General features: G+C 37.0%; 1 protein-coding gene across 3 annotated transcripts in view; it reads left to right on the forward strand.

Annotated features, from left to right (window-relative positions):
• Window positions 1-18,763, forward strand: part of LOC126271944 (SLIT-ROBO Rho GTPase-activating protein 1-like) — a 632,413-nt gene that overhangs the window by 570,945 nt on the left and 42,705 nt on the right. For all 3 annotated transcript variants that reach the window (XM_049974371.1, XM_049974372.1, XM_049974373.1), the window contains exons 9-11: window positions 238-450; window positions 758-863; window positions 4,954-5,178. In XM_049974371.1, coding sequence (XP_049830328.1) covers window positions 238-450; window positions 758-863; window positions 4,954-5,178 — 544 coding nt within the window. The remainder of the gene's footprint in view (window positions 1-237; window positions 451-757; window positions 864-4,953; window positions 5,179-18,763) is intronic.

Genomic DNA, 18,763 nt, shown 5'->3' on the forward strand with positions numbered 1-18,763 from the left:
CAGAACAAAGTGTGCACAAAAATCCAGCCATTTAACTAGTACCATGCTTTAAACTTAATAAGTAATGTCATTCTCCTTCTGTCATAAATGTCGTATGTTATCAGCCTCCCGTACCTGTGTACCCCGATCTTAGTAAATGTGAGCTTAATGCTCCTAACTAGCATATGATGTTATTATTTAATTTGTCTACTTTTTTGCTTTAGTTTCTAGAATTTTTACCATTTATTACTGTTACAGGTCTTCATCATCAGGGAATATTTAGAGTGTCTGGTTCCCAAGTGGAGATAAACAATTTCAGGGATGCATTTGAACGTGGAGAAGACCCGCTGGCTGATGTTACTGATGCCTCAGATATAAATTCAGTGGCAGGAGTGCTCAAACTATACTTGAGAGAGCTTCGTGAACCTCTCTTTCCAATAATATATTTTGAGCATTTCATGGAATTGGCACGTGAGTTACTACATGGTATCTCTAATTTAAAAAAAAGTTAATGTCAAATATGAAGGTTCATTCAAAATGGGTGAATCGTGTTACTTACTTCTACCATTGATTTTCTTCACAGTGTCAATAATTCAATGTGTGCACTCTCGTTCTCAGATGTCTGTGTATTAAAGTTACTTCTTTTTTAGTGGTTACATGCAGTTTGTTTCAGTAGGCATGTGTCATACTTTGTGGGTTTATATTGAGCTTATACTAAAAGATCTGGTACCTATTTTATATATGATTACAAACTACACTTTGTCTTTACTTGTTGCAGAGCTGGAGTCTAAACATGAGTTTGTTGTGAAAATGCGAGAACTAGTCCAGAGCCTTCCGAGATCTGTGGTTATTGTAATGAGATATTTATTTGCATTTCTGAACCAGTAAGTAGATCTTTCTCTGAATCTTCCTTATATGAAAAACTTGTAATACTGCACGAATGAAAATTATGAAGCTTTTTTGCAATGCAATATATAGCATCATTTGAATCCAAAGTTGTTGTTGCCATGACTTTTGTTGTTAAACCAAAGAAAGTGGTAACAAAAAATAGGTGTGTTTGCAAATGCAGGATCTCAACATTACTGATTTGATAACTAACCTCAGAAGAGTATTAGAAGGCTTTTTAAGTGGGACTAAGAAAGGATCGTAGAAGGAGGCACAAAATAAGGCAAGTTAAGGTTGGATGTTAACTTTGACTTCCAAGGAAAGGGTGTGGGATGGGTCTCTCCAATTTGGGTGAATGTGTTTGATGGCTCTTTCAAGTTCTTAGAACCCTTGGAAATGCTTATACCACTAGTAAACCATGGTTTTATTCATAGCAGACTCACCAAAATCATTGTTTATAAAACTTTGTTACATTTTATTCCATTTTTATAGCAAAATTTGCTGAACCATTTTTAAAACAAATCAGTAATCATTATTCACAAGCAAACCTTATGTACCTATCTTGACAACTGTCAACACACGTAACATCCTATATTGCTACCAGTGTACAGATACATTTCAGATATGTTTACCAACACAACAATGAGAAACAATCAAATACCAGGTGACATGGACTAATACAACCCTTGAAATCCCAATACATTTTGAGCTCACCTCGTATTTTATTGCATCTTCTGTTGATAATTCTCACTGCCTTAGCAGTTCAGGATCGCATTGTAGTCTCTTAATTAGGTGTTTGACTTGGGCAGCACTTTGTAGTATCTTAATTAGGTGTTTGACTTGGACAGAGCTTTGTAGTCTCTTAATTAGGTGTTTGACTTTGTGATAGGAATATTATAGGATTGAGCAAGAGGACTGCATTTGAGTGGAATGATCTGCAATGTACACATTACGTCACCTTCTTCATTGCTGAATGTCTCATCACACAGTGTCAGATCTGCTTGGGCTCCACAAGTATCCACCAATAGAAAGAATTTGTTGTTAGCAACATACGGTTTTAATGTTGTTTCCAAAAATTTGTTATATAGATCATTTGTTAGTTTTCCTTACTTGGACCAACTAGCAAAACATTCTTATATTCTTCTTGTAATTTGTTGACGATGCCAACAGCTCGAGTATCAAATTTATTGGTAGACTCTTCCACACAAAAAAATTAGTGGCTACGGTTTCCCTGAAATGGTTAAACTGTACTATGCTTTGTAAGTGTGGGTGGTTTTAGAGAGAGTGACTTAGCACCTTTGTAATCCAGTATCCCTTCACTGAAAGAAAATTCTTGTTGAATTTGCATTTTTCAGTAAAATGTTAAGTTCTTATGCAAAATCACCGCAGACATGTGGCAAGGCACTGTTCACAACTGTGCTGAGCATTACAAAAGTCAGAAAGTGCTTGAAACCACAAAAGCATTATTTAAAACAATTTCTGTTTAAATATATTAATTAATCAACTAATTTAAAAGTCATTGTAATGAAATTAATGTATTCAATTTTACGTGTAGGAATGGCACTGTTTAAATATATTTAAGTTTTATAATTAATAGATTAACCTTACAAGGAATAAAGTAAAATGGAGGGGTAGGTAGCAGTAACAATTGAAAACAAACCATGTTATAGCCAGGCAAAACACTTGACCACTGTGCCACACTACTGTTGGTTAAAATTTTGTCATACTCTATTCAAAAATCCTTTGAAACCATTTCATATTTCCCTATTGCCCACTCAGGCGAGATACTCTAGGAACCTGAAAGGGTCATCTACTCGCATAGTTCGATCCAAATTGACGAGTCCCATCCTGCACTCTCTTGGTGTTCTTACCAGACAGTGAAGTAGGTGGCAAAGAAGTGTTTCCATTGCGGGGACGGATGAAGGAAAGTAAACCTGTGACGAAGTACAGTGTGATTATGTGTTTGAATTTGTTTGTAGTACGAAAACTGAAAACTAAAACTTCTACAGGTTCTTGGAAATAAGGTTAACATAGTCGTAGTCATCTGGCAAAATTCATAATTGCATGTAACATTCTATACATCACCCTTGCTGAGGCAGTGAATGAGGCAGAAAATATTTGTGCTAATGAGCTGCTAAAACAGTTGCTGGAGTAGGTTGAAAGTTACAAAAATGCGGTTAACATTGGATAGTACGTGGGTAATCCCAAAAGTAAGGTCTCCTATTTTCTTATAAGTATATAGACCTTTTTATTTCTACAATGGTTTACATCAGTTTACAGCTTGAACATTTAGCTATTTTTCGACATAATCACCATTTCTGTCAATGCATTTTTGTAGACACTGTGGCAGATTTTGTATGCCCATGTCATACCAGTTCACAGCCATGCTCTTCAAAAAGCTATGAACTTGTGTGATTGTTGCTTGGTCTCCTGTGTATAGTGGTATGCCCAGGTTTCGTCACCCATGACAATTTAGTCCAGAAAGTTGTTATGTTCAGCTGCAAGGCAGTGAAGAAATACACGGGAAGTGTCAACTCGTTGCTGCATGTGACCTCAGTAAGCATGCGTGGCACCCATCTTGCACACACCTTCCGGTAGTTCAATGTTTCCGTTAAAATTCTGTGAGCGGTGCTTCAGGAACCAATGTGCAGAGATCATCCAGGGTCATCCGTCGATCTTCACGCATGCTTTGCTCAGCCTTCAACACTGTCTCCTCAGAAATTGACGTTCTCTCGCTCCTTTATTCGTCGTGAATTTTGGTCCTACCAGCTGCAAGCACTCTACACCACTTATGAACATTTTTGATATCCATGCTAACTCACCAAACACTTCTGTCAATTGGCTTTGGATTTCAATGGGCACAGTGCCCTTTGTGTTCAAAAACCGAATAACTGCGCGCAATTTGCACTTGGCGGTAACATCCAACGGGAACTCTATTCTCATTGACTGCAAAGTCAAGACTGTGCACTTTTCATAACAGTGTGACCAACTGCCACATAAACAGAGTTCTGTACTTATAAAAAAAAATAGGAGACTTTACTTTTGGGATTACCCTCATACATGCACAGTATACTGTGGCACTTTGTCTGGAGGATTACAGGTGTCAGACAGAGTGAATTAGTGGCATTGTTTGTACACTCGACTTGCATTAAGGATGATGCTGGTTGAAATATGCATCAGACCACCCATATGTAGATCTTTTGCAATTTCACTGAATTTCTCCAGGCAAATGCTGGGATGGTTTCTTTTAAAGGACACAGCTGATTTCCTTCCCCACACTTAAAAAAATCCAAGCTTGTGCTGGGTCTCTTAACAGCGTTGTTGTTGAGTTGGTATTAAACAGGAATCGTTCTTCGTACCTTCTGGGTATGGAGGTGTTGTAAGAGGTCTGCTATTATTTGCATTGTTTCAGCTAAGTACCAACCTTAAGTCAGTGAACAGTATTGTTTACAGTAGTATTGTAAGTAGTATTTTGTCATTTGTAACAACACAATATCTGTTCCAATTATTTGGCATTCTTTAAATGACTTGTTACCTCTACATGTCACCCCTGTGTTTATTTGTATGCTGAATGCCCTGTAAAAGCAGTGTTTCTAGGAAGTGAGGATCTCCCAGCACAAATCTCCCCCCCCCCCCCCCCCTACAATATCTCTCTCTCTCTCTCTCTCTCTCTCTCTCTCTCTCTCTCCTCTCTCTCTCTCTCTCTCACACACACACACACACACACACACACACACACACACACACACACAGAGAGAGAGAGAGAGAGAGAGAGAGAGAGAGAGAGAGAGAGAGAGAGAGAGAGAGGGGGGGGGGGGGGGCTTCACTTCTGCTTCAGTGCCTTGACCCACATCAAATTTTCATTACCTTTGTACATATTTCATGTATCTGTGGTTGTGGCCGAGTGGATTTATCTATTACCTATGAAGACTAATTTACCAGTATTTTCAGGCATTTTTATGTTTCTGTCAACCATTCAGTGCCTCTGCTGTGCATTGAATTGTTACTTTGTTACTCTGCCGATAAATGTTGAAATTAGCATACATTTTTTTTTGCCTTAACAAGTGTTTAACCTTATTTTTCTAATAGTCTTTCAGAGTTCAGTGATGAGAACATGATGGATCCATACAATTTGGCAATTTGCTTTGGTCCCACATTGGTACCTGTGCCAGAAGAAAAGGAACAGTATCAAGTACAGTACCAGAATCAAGTTAACGAACTCATCAAAAACATAATACTTTACCATGAGGATATATTTCCACTTGATGGAGGGCCTGTATATGAGAAATTTATTAGTAAAGAACCAGACGAAAAGTGAGTACTTCTGCTTATTGATCTATCTGACTCTTTTCTTAACAAGTGAAGTGACTTATGTTTTATATGCTAAGACTTTCCATGCGTTTGCACGTTTATTTTACATTCTTCACTCCTCCTCCAGAAGGGAGAAGGTGGGCATATCGTGAACTCTGGTTCCTTGTATTAACATACATTGTTCTAGTTTGACTCAATTTATTGATAGGTTTTTAAGGGCAGAAAGCTATAGCTCTTGCATGGTGGTGAGAGAGGATGGATGTCCCAACATATGGTCAGGGGTAACCTTCAATAAAACCCTGGCTAGGATTAATTATGTGTTTTTGTGCCTTTTGTATTGCAGCATGAGTTGGCACATTTCTCCTATCTAAGAGCTGATAGTAGGTTCTTCACTGTATCAACAAGTTCTTCGATCTTAACTTACAGCTCTATGCTACGCATCTTACAGTCTTCTGTTGTTGCATTAGCTTCAGCCATTGTGACAACTTTTGGCTGTTGGCGTTCCAGCACTGACTGCCTTCACCTCGTGCAGTGGGGCTGCTCCCCCCTCCTCTCTCCAGCCATTAGTGGAGTGTTTCAGATGAGCACAGGGAGACGAGTTAACTGCCGGCTCGCCAGTGTGCTTTGCTGGAAGGGGTGTGATGTGCTTACCTTGCTATCTCCTCTGTTTCCTTCTTTTTCTTCTTCTTCTTCTTCTTCTTCTTCTTCTTCTTCTTCTTCATCTCCTCCTCAGTGATTTCTTCTGAATTTGCTTGATGTTCTTCCTTTCCACGTGTCTTGTTTCTAGCATTGCTGTGGCCTGGAAAGACCTCGTAGACATGTCAGTTGATGATGTCTTGTCTACCACACTGGGTGCACATTGATTGTTGCTCTTTCTTTTGTGCACAGTTGCAGCTGTCCCTGTTTGCCAGCACATTTGACATATATTTCTTAATTGTGGCAGTATTTTGTGCTGTCATTGACACTTACAGTGCTGCAACTTAGTGTTGGGTCCATCTGGGAGAGGTTCTACCTTGCCGTCAATCCCTACTACTTGAAGATGTTTTGACGTTATCTTCTGGTTTCACAAACTTATCTATTTCCAGAATAAACATTGCCGATCTGTTGTTATTAGTTCAATTTTGGAGCTTTGGTCTGCACCACATCGAAGGTTAAGCATTGTGTGACAAACTGTTTTAACACTGGACATCCTTGACAACCCTTGTAAGAGTGACATCACTTTCAGCATCTCTTTATGTAGCTCTTTCCTGATTGGTTCTTCAGTTATGTAGTCCTTCATCAGCTTCATGAGGGTCTTACAATCATTATAGGTCGATGTGCATAGCTCCAGCATGGCATTGTTCAGCTGGAGTGACATACTGAAGGTACAAAACCACTGAAGCATAGGTGTCTGCCCAGTGATCGCCCATTTATTGAATGTATACTGGTAGGAGACTAGGGTAGTACTTGTGCGATGGTGTGTTGTGCAAGCCTCCATCTTCAGGAGTTTCTTGGTGTAGATGCTGTGGATCGGGGTGTTGTGTCTGCCTATTATGGGAGTTCTATAGAGATATGTGAATGGAAATTGATTAATAATTGCTTGAATAATTGGAAAAATTGATTGGAAAGAATAATTGAAAGAAAATTGAAGGTAATTTATGAATCTTTGCATAGTCCTGGATGAACTTTAACTGGTACCAATATCAGCAGACCTTTAATATCAATACATTCAATGTCAAACATAATTTGCATTATGTACTGCTTCACATTAATTTGATTTAGCCTTGATTGTGGCAATGTCGATGCAGGAACGCCCCTCCGAATACCGCATAAATTCTTCCTGTCTTCAACGAACCTCTTGATGCAGGATCTCAGCAGCGAGTGAAATGATGAACAGATAGAAGCTGACCTCCTAGCCGTGCTAGTAAATTTTGCATTTCTAATAACTTTTTATAACACTTTTAATGTGTAGTTGAAATACACATTTTTAACAGTACTGGTACGATGGTTCCAAGCATATGTCCGTACACTACCACTTCTTGAAACAAAACTGTGAAGATACATGAATTAATAAATTGAAGAGCATATTTCTTACTTTGTTTCATACATATATTTAACGAAGTGTCAAAACGTTTCGTTGCTACAAAACAACTCGTTAATTTACCTTTGGTGCTGCCTGTAACTCATTCAGTTTAGATATAGCTTATATATAAGAAAAGAAAGGAACAAAAAAAAAAAATATAATTCAGTACAGAGTTCTTATCCTTCCCATGTACATGCTGTGACAGTTTGCAGTTGCTGTGAAAACAGAAAACTTGACAAACTTTTCTGATAGTACATTGTGCTTAATATCAGAACAGTTTATAGCTGTTGTCCGTGCAAAATTGTTTAGGACAAGTAAAAGAGACGGAGGGTGTAATTCATACAATATATAATTGTAGTGTGTCTCTCAGTTTACTAGAAATTCCCCAAAATGTGTCCTCCTGTGAGTAGCTGAACAAGAACAGATCAGGCACAGTATAGAGGGCAGCTCTCATGGTCAGTATATTTGATGTTTCAAACTTTCCTTGTATAACAGATAAATCCTTGGCCAACATGTGTCAGAGCTACTCCCTCTGTATATATGAATGTAGAGTTCCCAGTGTTTACTGTCGGTGAAAAGCTCTGGGCATTATGGGTGCGTCTTGTGTGCTGGACTTGTTGTTGTCATATTGATGCTTCTGCAGGTTTCCAGGCTGCATTCAGTTGGAATCCTTTGTCCATAAAGACCAGGTTCTTGGGAACACTGGGGAATACTGACCCATGACTGGTTGCACAGTACAGCAGCTTGGTGTTCTGAAAGTCAAAGGTGTGCTCCATCACTGACTTCTTTCTATTCCAGTCATAAATGTCTGACGTGCTCCTTGCAGCACTTCAACATACAGCACTGCATGTGTCTGATGTATTGGGGCCACATTCAGAGACAGTGCTATATATCCCAAGTATGTTCTGTAATAAAATGTGGCGAAAATGTGTTTGCGATGAAGTTCGGGATGTGTTTCATTGTTTAACACAAGAAAAACCATGTTCAGTATACATTATTTTACAATACATATTCTCCATCAATTATATACATATCTTGTGTAATCCAGGGCACTGCTTCTTGATGCTGTAGTAGGTTCATTTTGATGTTACTACATCGTCACATGGAATTTATGTAATAGTTTGAATAAGTTTAAGTGCTTTATGTTTACAACAGATTTTATTTCGCACAATAGGTACAAAATTTAAGAAGTCTGACTACATGCTGTTGATACAATTTTCGGTCTAAGACTGACATATGGTGGTGTAAAAATTGCCTCTATTTATATAGTTTTAAACAATTACTGTCATTGTTACATACTTAATTTTGGATTTATACAATTAAAGTTTTTACATACATCTTCCAAAATTACATATGTACAGTAGGCATCTCCTGAAAGATATATAAATTTCTTAAATGAACTAGTGTCATAAATATTCTCTTTTAGAAATAATTTTACGTGAGGGATATAGTGTCTCATTCTGACTGCTAGTAGTTACAGGTAAATATTTTTTGTTGTGCTTCATGCTGCAGCTGTTTGTATCCCTTTTCAGAGTTTAGACATCAGATCCTTAATTTGCTATTTTGTATGCAATAATTTTAATTGACCAATATTCAAAACTTATAAAAAATAGAATTAAGGCTGTAAAGACCTTTAATCCATACAGTCAACATTTTTAATGACGACGATTAACATTTTACGCATTTTTCTTTTTTCGAGAAAATGATTTTGTCTAGGTTTGGTACAATATTCCAGGAGACTACTCAAACAATAAGTCAGATTTTTATCACTAAGTAGTGAATGGTTACTAGTTTTAGAAAGTTTTAAAAGGGAGAAAAAGTGCTCACAAATGTATGTGGAACCAAACATTGAGAGAACTTTGGCCGCATGATTGTACAAACTTGTACAAAAGAGGATACTTCTCTCATGGAAAACAGCTGTAAAAGTGATCCAAAGCTTAACATATAAGAAAGCGCCCCTTCAGATGGATATCGTACTACAGGTCAATCAGCTCTAGTTGAAACACTTGTGAGAAGTCCTCTGCCCAAAGAGGAAACGGGCAAACAAATGTATCTGACTCCGGTTGAAGCACACTTATTTCCAAAAATCTGCTTTGAAACTCTTCTTGTAATTTGCAAATGATTTGAACATAATCTGAAAAATCCACATCTTCTTTAGCACTTGTCTAATGCAGGGAAGTACCCACAATTCTCCTCGCGCAACTGTTTTTCACACAAAACAAAGTTTTTTTCCCCCCAAATGCTTCAATCACCTGTACTGAATCAACAACAGAGTGATTTTTGCCTCGGAGTGAAATGTTCAAAATATTTAAATGACCAGTTAGGTCACTTCAGCCATTTTTGACCTTATGTAGCCCAGGAATTCTGGGTGTATTCCTTGTAGCACAGGGGTTCCATCAGTTGTTACACTGGTCAGGTGTTCCCATTTTAAATCCATTGACTCGAACACATTTCCCACAGCTAAAAAAAATCAAAACCCGTGGTTGTGTCTTCTAATTGTGTAAGGTCAAGAAATTCTTCAGTGACACACAGACTGTCGTCGACACCTTGAACGAATATGACGAGCTAAGATATGCCCGAAACGTCCATGGACATGTCAAGACCGATAGAAAATGAAACGAAGTATGCATTTTCAATTTTTTCCGTGAAGTCTGTTGGACAAATACAAGCTGCTGAGTCAACAAGGCCGTTCTTCATGAGATTCCCAGCCGCAAGGGGTTTCCCTGCTTTTGCAATGCTCAGCAAGCATTTGTAACTTGCACGCATACTTTGCCCACCTGTTTCCTGCTCCCACCATGGCAAAAACACACAACAATTAATTTTGCACAATCCTGTTTTTAAACCACTTTTACAATTTTAACAATTAACTGTTTCATTCATTAAAATCGAAATAAAGAACTAACAAAAAAATATTGGTTTTAAATGCGTTTTGCCCCAGTTCCTCTTAAAAGTGGTCATACACGCTAAAAAGGGCAGCGACATTTTATAGCAAAATAAATTGTTATCTTTTGGAATATTTGCATTTTAATTAATTGAAACCAAACATCAAACAACATATGTTTCCCCATCCATCAAAACATACATGAAAACAAAGAATGACTTTTAACGACACTTTGCAATCCAAGAGAGCATTTATAACAGCTTTTCAGAAAGTGGCAAAAAATAACATACCTTGAACTTCTCCTTATGTCCGTGCAACACGATTTAATGCAACTCGGATATAAAAATTAACCAAAAATAAATGTTCCTTGTTACTGACAATCTGATTTTTGATAACTGGAACATTGCTAAGTGACATATCCGATTATAAAATATAGTTTTATTTATCATACAATAGGAAACAGTCACTTCACTGTAATGCTGTTTGAAGTTTTCTTTCAGTTGTTCAAGCTTGGACTGGCGTTCCTCTTGCGACAAATTTTCGAACTGATCTTTGCGACAGGTATTAAAGTGCTATTCAGTCGAGTACTTTCTTTAAATAAATGAGGGTCTGATGACATACTAAACATTTGGTATGATTTCAACAGCAGTACAAAAGAAATTAATTTCTCACTTCGGTTTAAATAGTGCAGATGTGTCGCTCTCCTCCCTTTTTTTTTTTTTTTTTTTTTTTTTTTTTTTTTTTTTTTTTTTTTTTTTTTTTTTTTTTTTTTTGCTGCTGTTGACCATCCATCTCGATCCGCTGTAGCCTTATGTCTGTTGACTAACGGCTTTCTGTCGGATCAGTGCTTTTGACCCCGGTTGACGCGGCGGGCAGACTGCACGGTCAGCTAAACGATACGGCTCGGCCATTGCAACAACATAAGAATCCTGGGGCAGTGATCTCGGGAAACCGCTGGTGCTAGTGCCCCAGGGGCACAGTTTAGACGAGCCTGGTCTAGTAAGTGTAGGATCGAACTAAGATGGATTCCTTAAAGGCTATGAGCATTTGTTCATCTACACTTCAGTCAAATACATCTATTCTTAATATAAATAGTGAAAAACCTCGCCAATTATGTAATTTTTTATGCTTAACACAATGTATTTCGAGGATTTATTCTCTTTCTCAAATGCATTTGTTTCATATATTAGGTCTACAACTTAGCTTCCCCAATTTTGCAAAAGACGGCAAGTGGGATTCATGTGGTTGGTCATAGGTGTAATACAATAAGCTTAGGTATCTGTAAACACAATGGCATAAAAATATTAGTCGATTTGTGATTGCATCATAAAGTTATTTGTGATCAAATACATCAACGTACATACCCATTTCTTGCCATTTGTGGGAAGTCTTAATTTTCTGCTTTAATGTGAAGAAATCTGTGGCTGTGGCTCTTAAAATGCTTGATAAGACCAATGGTGAGGGAACTATTTGTGGAAGAACGCGCAGAGAATGTTTTCAATGCCTTAAGAACGGTGATTTTGATGCCAGAGACCGGCATGGTGGTGGAAGACAGAAGGTTTTCGTAGCTACTGAAACAGACAAAGACAGTCACAGGACATCATTATCGAAAGCAGTTTGCTGCGTTCGAGCCCACGCTGAAACACAAACGACCACAATACAGCGATAGACATGTCAAGGTAATTTTTCAGCGTGTTGATGCTCGACCCCATGTCGCAAAACCCATCAAAATATAAATGGAAATGTTGAAATGAGACGTCCTAACCCTCCCACCTTATTCTCCATATGTTGCTCTCTCTGACTACCACCTTTTTCGATCAGTGGCATACAGTCTGGCAGACCTGCACTTCCAATCATATGAACAAGTGCAAAATTGGATCGATTCATGGATCCCCACAAAAGATGCCCAGTTCTTGTGCCACAGAATTTGTATATTATCAGTCAAAGTTGGAAAAAATAAATCTTGGCATTTTTTAATGTGCTAACGTTACAAATAACGTTTCTGTTTGCAAATGAGTATTGAGCCTCCTCGTTCACACAGAATATCACACAGATACAAATCATTACTCACTACTTTTTTAAAAATCTAAACATGATACAGAGATTGTTACAAAGTGATCTTGAAGCTTTACAAGTGAAATGTGCTGCATTGGAACACAAATACAACATTTTGACGAATAATAATACTCGTCGTTCAAAAGTAAACAAAAGTAAGTGTTCTGAAACTTGTAACTCGCGTGTAAACAAGGAAGGTGCGGTGTCTAAAAATCCAGGAAGAGACGTTTCAGAAGAAAACAGTGTATTAGTAGTAGAAGAGGACCTGGGTGAAAGTGGACGCTTAGAAACAAAGACGAAATCTGCCAAGAACAATACTATTACCACACAAAAAGGAATGCAACATGGAGCCAAGGTAAAAATATTCGGAGACAGCCATGCATGTAATGTCTCAAACTATGTCTCAAACAGTGCTAAAGAGATCGTGAAAGTGTCTGCCATCGTTAAGCCAGGGGCTAAGTTTGGAAACGTGATTAGAAATGTAGAAACAGAATGTGCCAGTTCCAGTAAAAGTGACTGTGTTGTTCTCATAGCGGGATCGAACGACGTTTACTGTAACGAAGCCAGTGGATATATAAAAAAATTGCTCGTTATCCTGCAACTGCTGTCAACTACAAATGTAATAGTAACTAATGTACCCATGAGATTTGACCTGGCCGACTGGTCGTGTGTAAACAGTGAAATTCGGCGAACAAATCAAAAATTAAAACACTTCTGTTCGAAATTCAAAAACGTAAGACTACTTGACGTCAGCATATATGAAAAAACTTACTTCACAAAGCATGGACAGCACCTAAATCGATCTGGTAAGATGAGACTCGCATCAGATATAAACAAAGCTGTTGATGAAATATTGCGCGAAAGGAGTTGTGAAAACAAACACGTTATCGCCCTAAATGATAGCATGCAGGGAAACTAGCGAAATGGGCCAATTCCAACCGACTTTGGCCCAACATTAAAAACTCAGTGCAAGTACTGAAAACGCATGTGGAAGTGCCATTACGTAGTAAAAAAGTTAGTTTTAAAGATGCTTTAGCTGGTAATGTTTCCAGTAGTAATTTCATTATGCATTTGAACATTAGAGGAGGTCTATCTGAAGGAATGATCAGCAAGCTTTATGATACAGAAATTTTGTTAGAAAGTATGAAACAATCTGTAAAGGTAATATGTCTAAATGAGCATTGGCTTGAACCTGAAAATATCAAACTCCTCAATAAACTTACAGGTTACAAACTAGCTACCTACTTCTGTAGGACTAATGGGTATGGTGGCTCTTGCATACTAGTGCATTCCACAATAGGCTATGAAATAAGACAGAATTTTAGCTATTTAAATGAAGAACATAATTTGAGAGTTGTTGCATTGAACTTAGAGAGTATAACATGCTAATCATCAGTATATATCGCACCCCTGGGTACCACATAAGTTCTGTATTCCTAGAAAAATTTGAGACATTGTTATATAAATTAAAAACAGGAAAAATGCATAAGAAAATAGTTATATGTGCTGATTTCAGCATTGATGTAAGAACTGATGACAAATTTTCTTTACATTTAAAGAACCTGGTAGCTACATATGGGCTAAATCTAAATTTTGATCAATGCACAAGAATTACAGCAACCTCTTCAACTTGTATAGATAATGTTGTTAGCAGTTATAATTACAGTGTAAAAGAAAAATTTATTCTAGGTCTAGGAGTCTCAGACCATTCAGCACTATTTGTATCACTATCAAAACTAAACCCAGCCTGCCCAACAAAAAGATGTAGGAGCTTTAGTGAAGGAAATGTAGAGGAATTTATTAAAAAACTAAACTCCACTGTGTGGTCAGTCAGCAAAGACACTTCCACAAATGAAAACTACAATAACTTTTTAACTGAATTAATGAGTGTATTCAATGAATGTTTCCCTGTTATAACAGTACAGACTAGGACTCTTAAAAATAGATCATGGATAACAAAAGGAATAAAAGTGTCTAGTGCTACAAAGAGGAAACTGCATACGGAGGCAAAAGTAAATCGAAGTCCTGAATTTCTTAAATACGTAAGCACATACAAAAAAATATTTGACAAAGTAGTTAAATTAGCAAAGCGTATTGCAAATAATAGCTATATCTCAAATGCTAAAAACAAATCAAAAGCTGTTTGGTCTGTTATAAGAAGTGAGGTCGGCAATGAAATGGAGAAGAAATGCCCCTCAAAACTAATGATAAATGGTAGAGCTGTTACAGATCCCAGTAACATTTGTGAATCCTTCAATGACTTCTTCATAAATTGTAATAAAACTAGTGATTATCCACCACCAAGTACAAAGGGTAGTGCTGCAGAGCAAAATTGCACGGGTTTTAAATTTTCCCATGTTTCCAGTTCTGATGTTATAAAAATCATAATGTCCCTAAAAAATTTAAACTCTGTGGGTTGGGATGAGGTCCCCACTAAAATAATAAAAATAGCCTGTCATAGTATTGCGCATCCACTCTCCCTCTTAATCAACCAGTCTTTTGATGAAGGATGTTTCCCAGACCGATTAAAATATGCAGAAGTAAGGCCAATTCATAAAAAAGGCAAACAAGATGAAATGGGAAACTATAGGCCTATCTCACTATTACCAATTTTTTCAAAAATATTTGAAAGAGCAGCATGTGATCAGATGCAAAATTACAATTCATCCCACAGCATTATTTTACGCAATCAGTATGGTTTCAGGAAAGGCTGCAGCACAACTCGGGCAATAAACGAACTGGTCACAAAAGTTAGCAGATGTCTTGACGATAGACTGTGTGTATCGGGCATCTTCTGTGATCTTACCAAAGCTTTTGATACGGTAAATCATGACCTGCTTCTCCAAAAACTGACAAACTATGGTTTTCAAGGAAAATCTCTTAATTGGATGTCGTCATACTTGGCAAACAGGAAACAAAGAGTACTTGTAAACAACAGTAACAAAAAATTAGTCTCTGGCTGGAAACACACTCAGTTAGGCGTACCGCAAGGTTCTATATTAGGGCCTCTACTATTTTTGTATTATATTAATGATATGCCATACCAGGTTCAGCCTGATACCATCCTCTACGCAGATGACTCAACAGCAATAGTATGCTGCAAAACTGATAAAGACTTAATCCATCGTATTGAGCAAACACTTGGGGAAGTGGAGAAATGGGTCAAAAATAACAGCTTGAAATGAAATCTTACAAAAACAGAAATTGTTCATTTCACCACAAAACAATCGGCCCAATGTATAAATGAAATAACATACAAAGACAAAAAATTGGACACTGCAAACTATGTCAAATTCCTTGGGGTACTAGTGAATAAGAATATGCTGTGGGGTTACCATGTAGACAGCATACTAAGTCGACTGAACAGTCTCGTATATGCCATGAATGTCCTATATAGCATTACTGATTTAGCTGTAAAGAAAACTGTATATTATGCATATTTTGTATCAGTCATAAGGTATAGTATAATTTTTTGGGGGTCTAAGAAAACAAATCTGCTCAAAGCCTTTAGGCTACAAAAAAAGATAATCCAAGCCATGGTAGGAGCAAAAAGGAGACAACACTGCAAACCTATATTTGAGAAACTAGATCTAATGTCCATACCTAGCTTATATATATATATGAGCTTCTCATATTCACAAAAAGAAACCCACAACTTTTTGAAGGCAACTGCTTCTTGCATCAGTATGATACCAGGCATAGAGCAAGTTACATGTTACCTACCCATAGACTAACACTATATGAAAAAACTCCACATTATATGGGCATGAAATTTACAAATACTATCTGGAAGGGGAAATGTGACCCACCTCTAAAATATACTGAAGGAGACTTGGAAACATATCTAAAAAATAAATGCTACTATACGGTAGAAGAATTCTTGAATGATAACCATGTAAAAATAATTGTATAGATCACCACAATATGTATTATGACAAATGTGTAAAATGTGTAAAATACTTTATTATGACAAATGTGTAAAATACCTGTATAGCAACACATGTATTATAACCTAAAATTAAGTTTATTAGTCTGTATAAGGCATGTTACGTGATAATAAAATTTGATTGATTGATTGATTGACAGTATAGTTTTGCAAAGAGTTTGTTTACTGTCAGAGGTTTTATTTAATCTGTAAATTATGTTATTTACGTGAAGTTGTCAATTATACAGTTCATTTTACTATAGTTGACTGTTACACTATTGATTAAGTTTATATTAAATTTTGATTTAGATGTTGAGTAGTTTCCAAGAGGAACTGAACATATGGAAAAATGACTATAATTACTTTATACAGGAGGAACATTTGAAAAGATTAACTGATTCACATCTAGCTTTTTTAAACACAGATAACAAAAAAATAATTATATAAACAAATGCACTTGAAAATTACAAAATTACAAAATTACAATAAATTCTTGAAATGCATTGTACTAAGCAAGAAAAATTATGTATCTAGAGCAGTTTTTCGTTAGATAAAATATGACACCATTGCATGATTTCCAAAAAAAATAGACTACAATGAACGAAATTAATCTTTCTTCTATTGGAAAAGTGCTCATAGTACGTCAGGTGTGCTTGTTTAGTAGACCTTTTTCTTCAAACGCTCACTCCTGTCATATCTCTGAATATTGAGCATTCTTTCTGGGGCACCATGTATATTTGTATTTTTTCACTGAATTTACTGTAAGTTATCCAAAATTTGTCACTGTATGTATCATTCATTGGTAGTAAACTTCAGACTCGAGGATTACAGTTACATGGTTTTGTTGCAGTTTCTTTCCCAATGACTGTGTTCATATTTTTCTTTTCTACAAAATCTGAAACATGATTCTACTTTTCCGATAAAATAAGCTTAATTATGAAACAAAAACTAAGACAGATGTATCAAGCAGATCTGGAATTTAATAATAATAATAATAATAATAATAATAATAATAATAATAATAAAAACTATCAACTCAATCATACACAACAAAATAAATGAAAACACAACTATGGAAGAGTTAAAACTACTGGTTTATATAGGAGCACTCACTACACTAAATATGCACATTAGGCAGAGATCAGAACCAACCAAGACACAGAAGAAACCCACAAAACCAGCATGGCAACACAGGCTACAGATCAAAATAGAAAAACTGAGAAAAGACATTGGACAGCTAACACAATTTATAAAATGTCGGGGGGGAAAAAAACGAAAAACGTTAGGTAAAATCTCACAACAAGAAGCGATAGAGCAATTAGATGAAAAGAAGCAGAAATTACAAGCTTTGGCCAAACGACTTAGAAGATACAAAAAAAGTGAAAATAGAAGGAAACAAAACCAAGCATTCAACACAAACCAAAAGAAATTTTACCAGACAATAGATAACATACACATTAAAATAGACAATCCACCGAACATAACAGACATGGAACACTTCTGGAGCAACATATGGTCAAACTCGGTACAACATAACAGGCATGCACGGTGGAGAGAAGCAGAAACAGACACATACAAGATGATACCACAAATTCCTCAAGTGATAATTTTGCAACATGAAGTCACCAAAGCAATTAATTCTACTCACAATTGGAAAGCCCCTGGAAAAGATAAAATAGCAAATTTCTGGCTAAGGAAGTTCACCTCAACACATTCACATCTAACTAAATTATTTAACATGGGAAAAATATATTAAAAACAAAGATTCCAAGACTTACCAAGCGGAAAAGTGCCGGTAGACAGGCACAATAAATAAAACACACACACACACACACACACACACACACACACACACACACACACAGAATTTCTAGCTTTCGCAACTGACGGTTGCTTCTTCAGGAAAGAGGGAAGGAGAGGGAAAGACGAAAGGATGTGGGTTTTAAGGGAGAGGGTAAGGTGTCATTCCAATCCCGGGAGCGGAAAGACTTACCTTATTGTGTCTGTGTATGTGCGGATGGAAATGTGCGTGTGTGCGAGTGTACACCTGTCCTTTTTTCCCCCTAAGGTAAGTCTTCCACACCTACCAGTATCATCTAATTCTGTCGATTTCGTGTTGCTGGTGATATTTTTGTGCCATTGGCTATCTTTCTTTGCCACAGGAAACATTTTTTTGGGCCATTTCTGCGGCACGCGCGATCTTTTCTGCGGCACGCGCGATCTCAGCATGTGTTCTTTTTCCCCTGATCTGGACATACTTGCTTGGTCTAGTCAACTTTTTCCGTATTTTTCTTATTTGGTGGTCTTTCTTTGGTATTTAACATTACCAACACAATTTCTTTCTTTCTCGCCCTTCCTTCCGTGTTTTATTCCTTCTTATGATTACTATTTTAACTTTAGTTATTTAATTTTCCTACCCACCAGTTACCCACTATGTACCCTAATCCTATACCACATTATTTACATTATTTCCGGAAACATGCATTTACTGTAGCCAAACTGCAACATACTCTTCCTCCGTTCCTGCTTAACCTTTGGAATTACCCCTAAAGGACTTACCTTAAAAGTTCCCATCTCTGGGTGCAATTCCTCCTTCCACCAATCTCTCCTGGACTTCCAGAACCTTCAATCCTTAGCCCTTACCCAACTAGTCCTGAATCTCTAC

The sequence above is a fragment of the Schistocerca gregaria genome, chromosome 5, assembly GCF_023897955.1.
Source record: "Schistocerca gregaria isolate iqSchGreg1 chromosome 5, iqSchGreg1.2, whole genome shotgun sequence".
In the NCBI taxonomy this organism is placed as follows: Eukaryota; Metazoa; Arthropoda; class Insecta; order Orthoptera; family Acrididae; genus Schistocerca; species Schistocerca gregaria.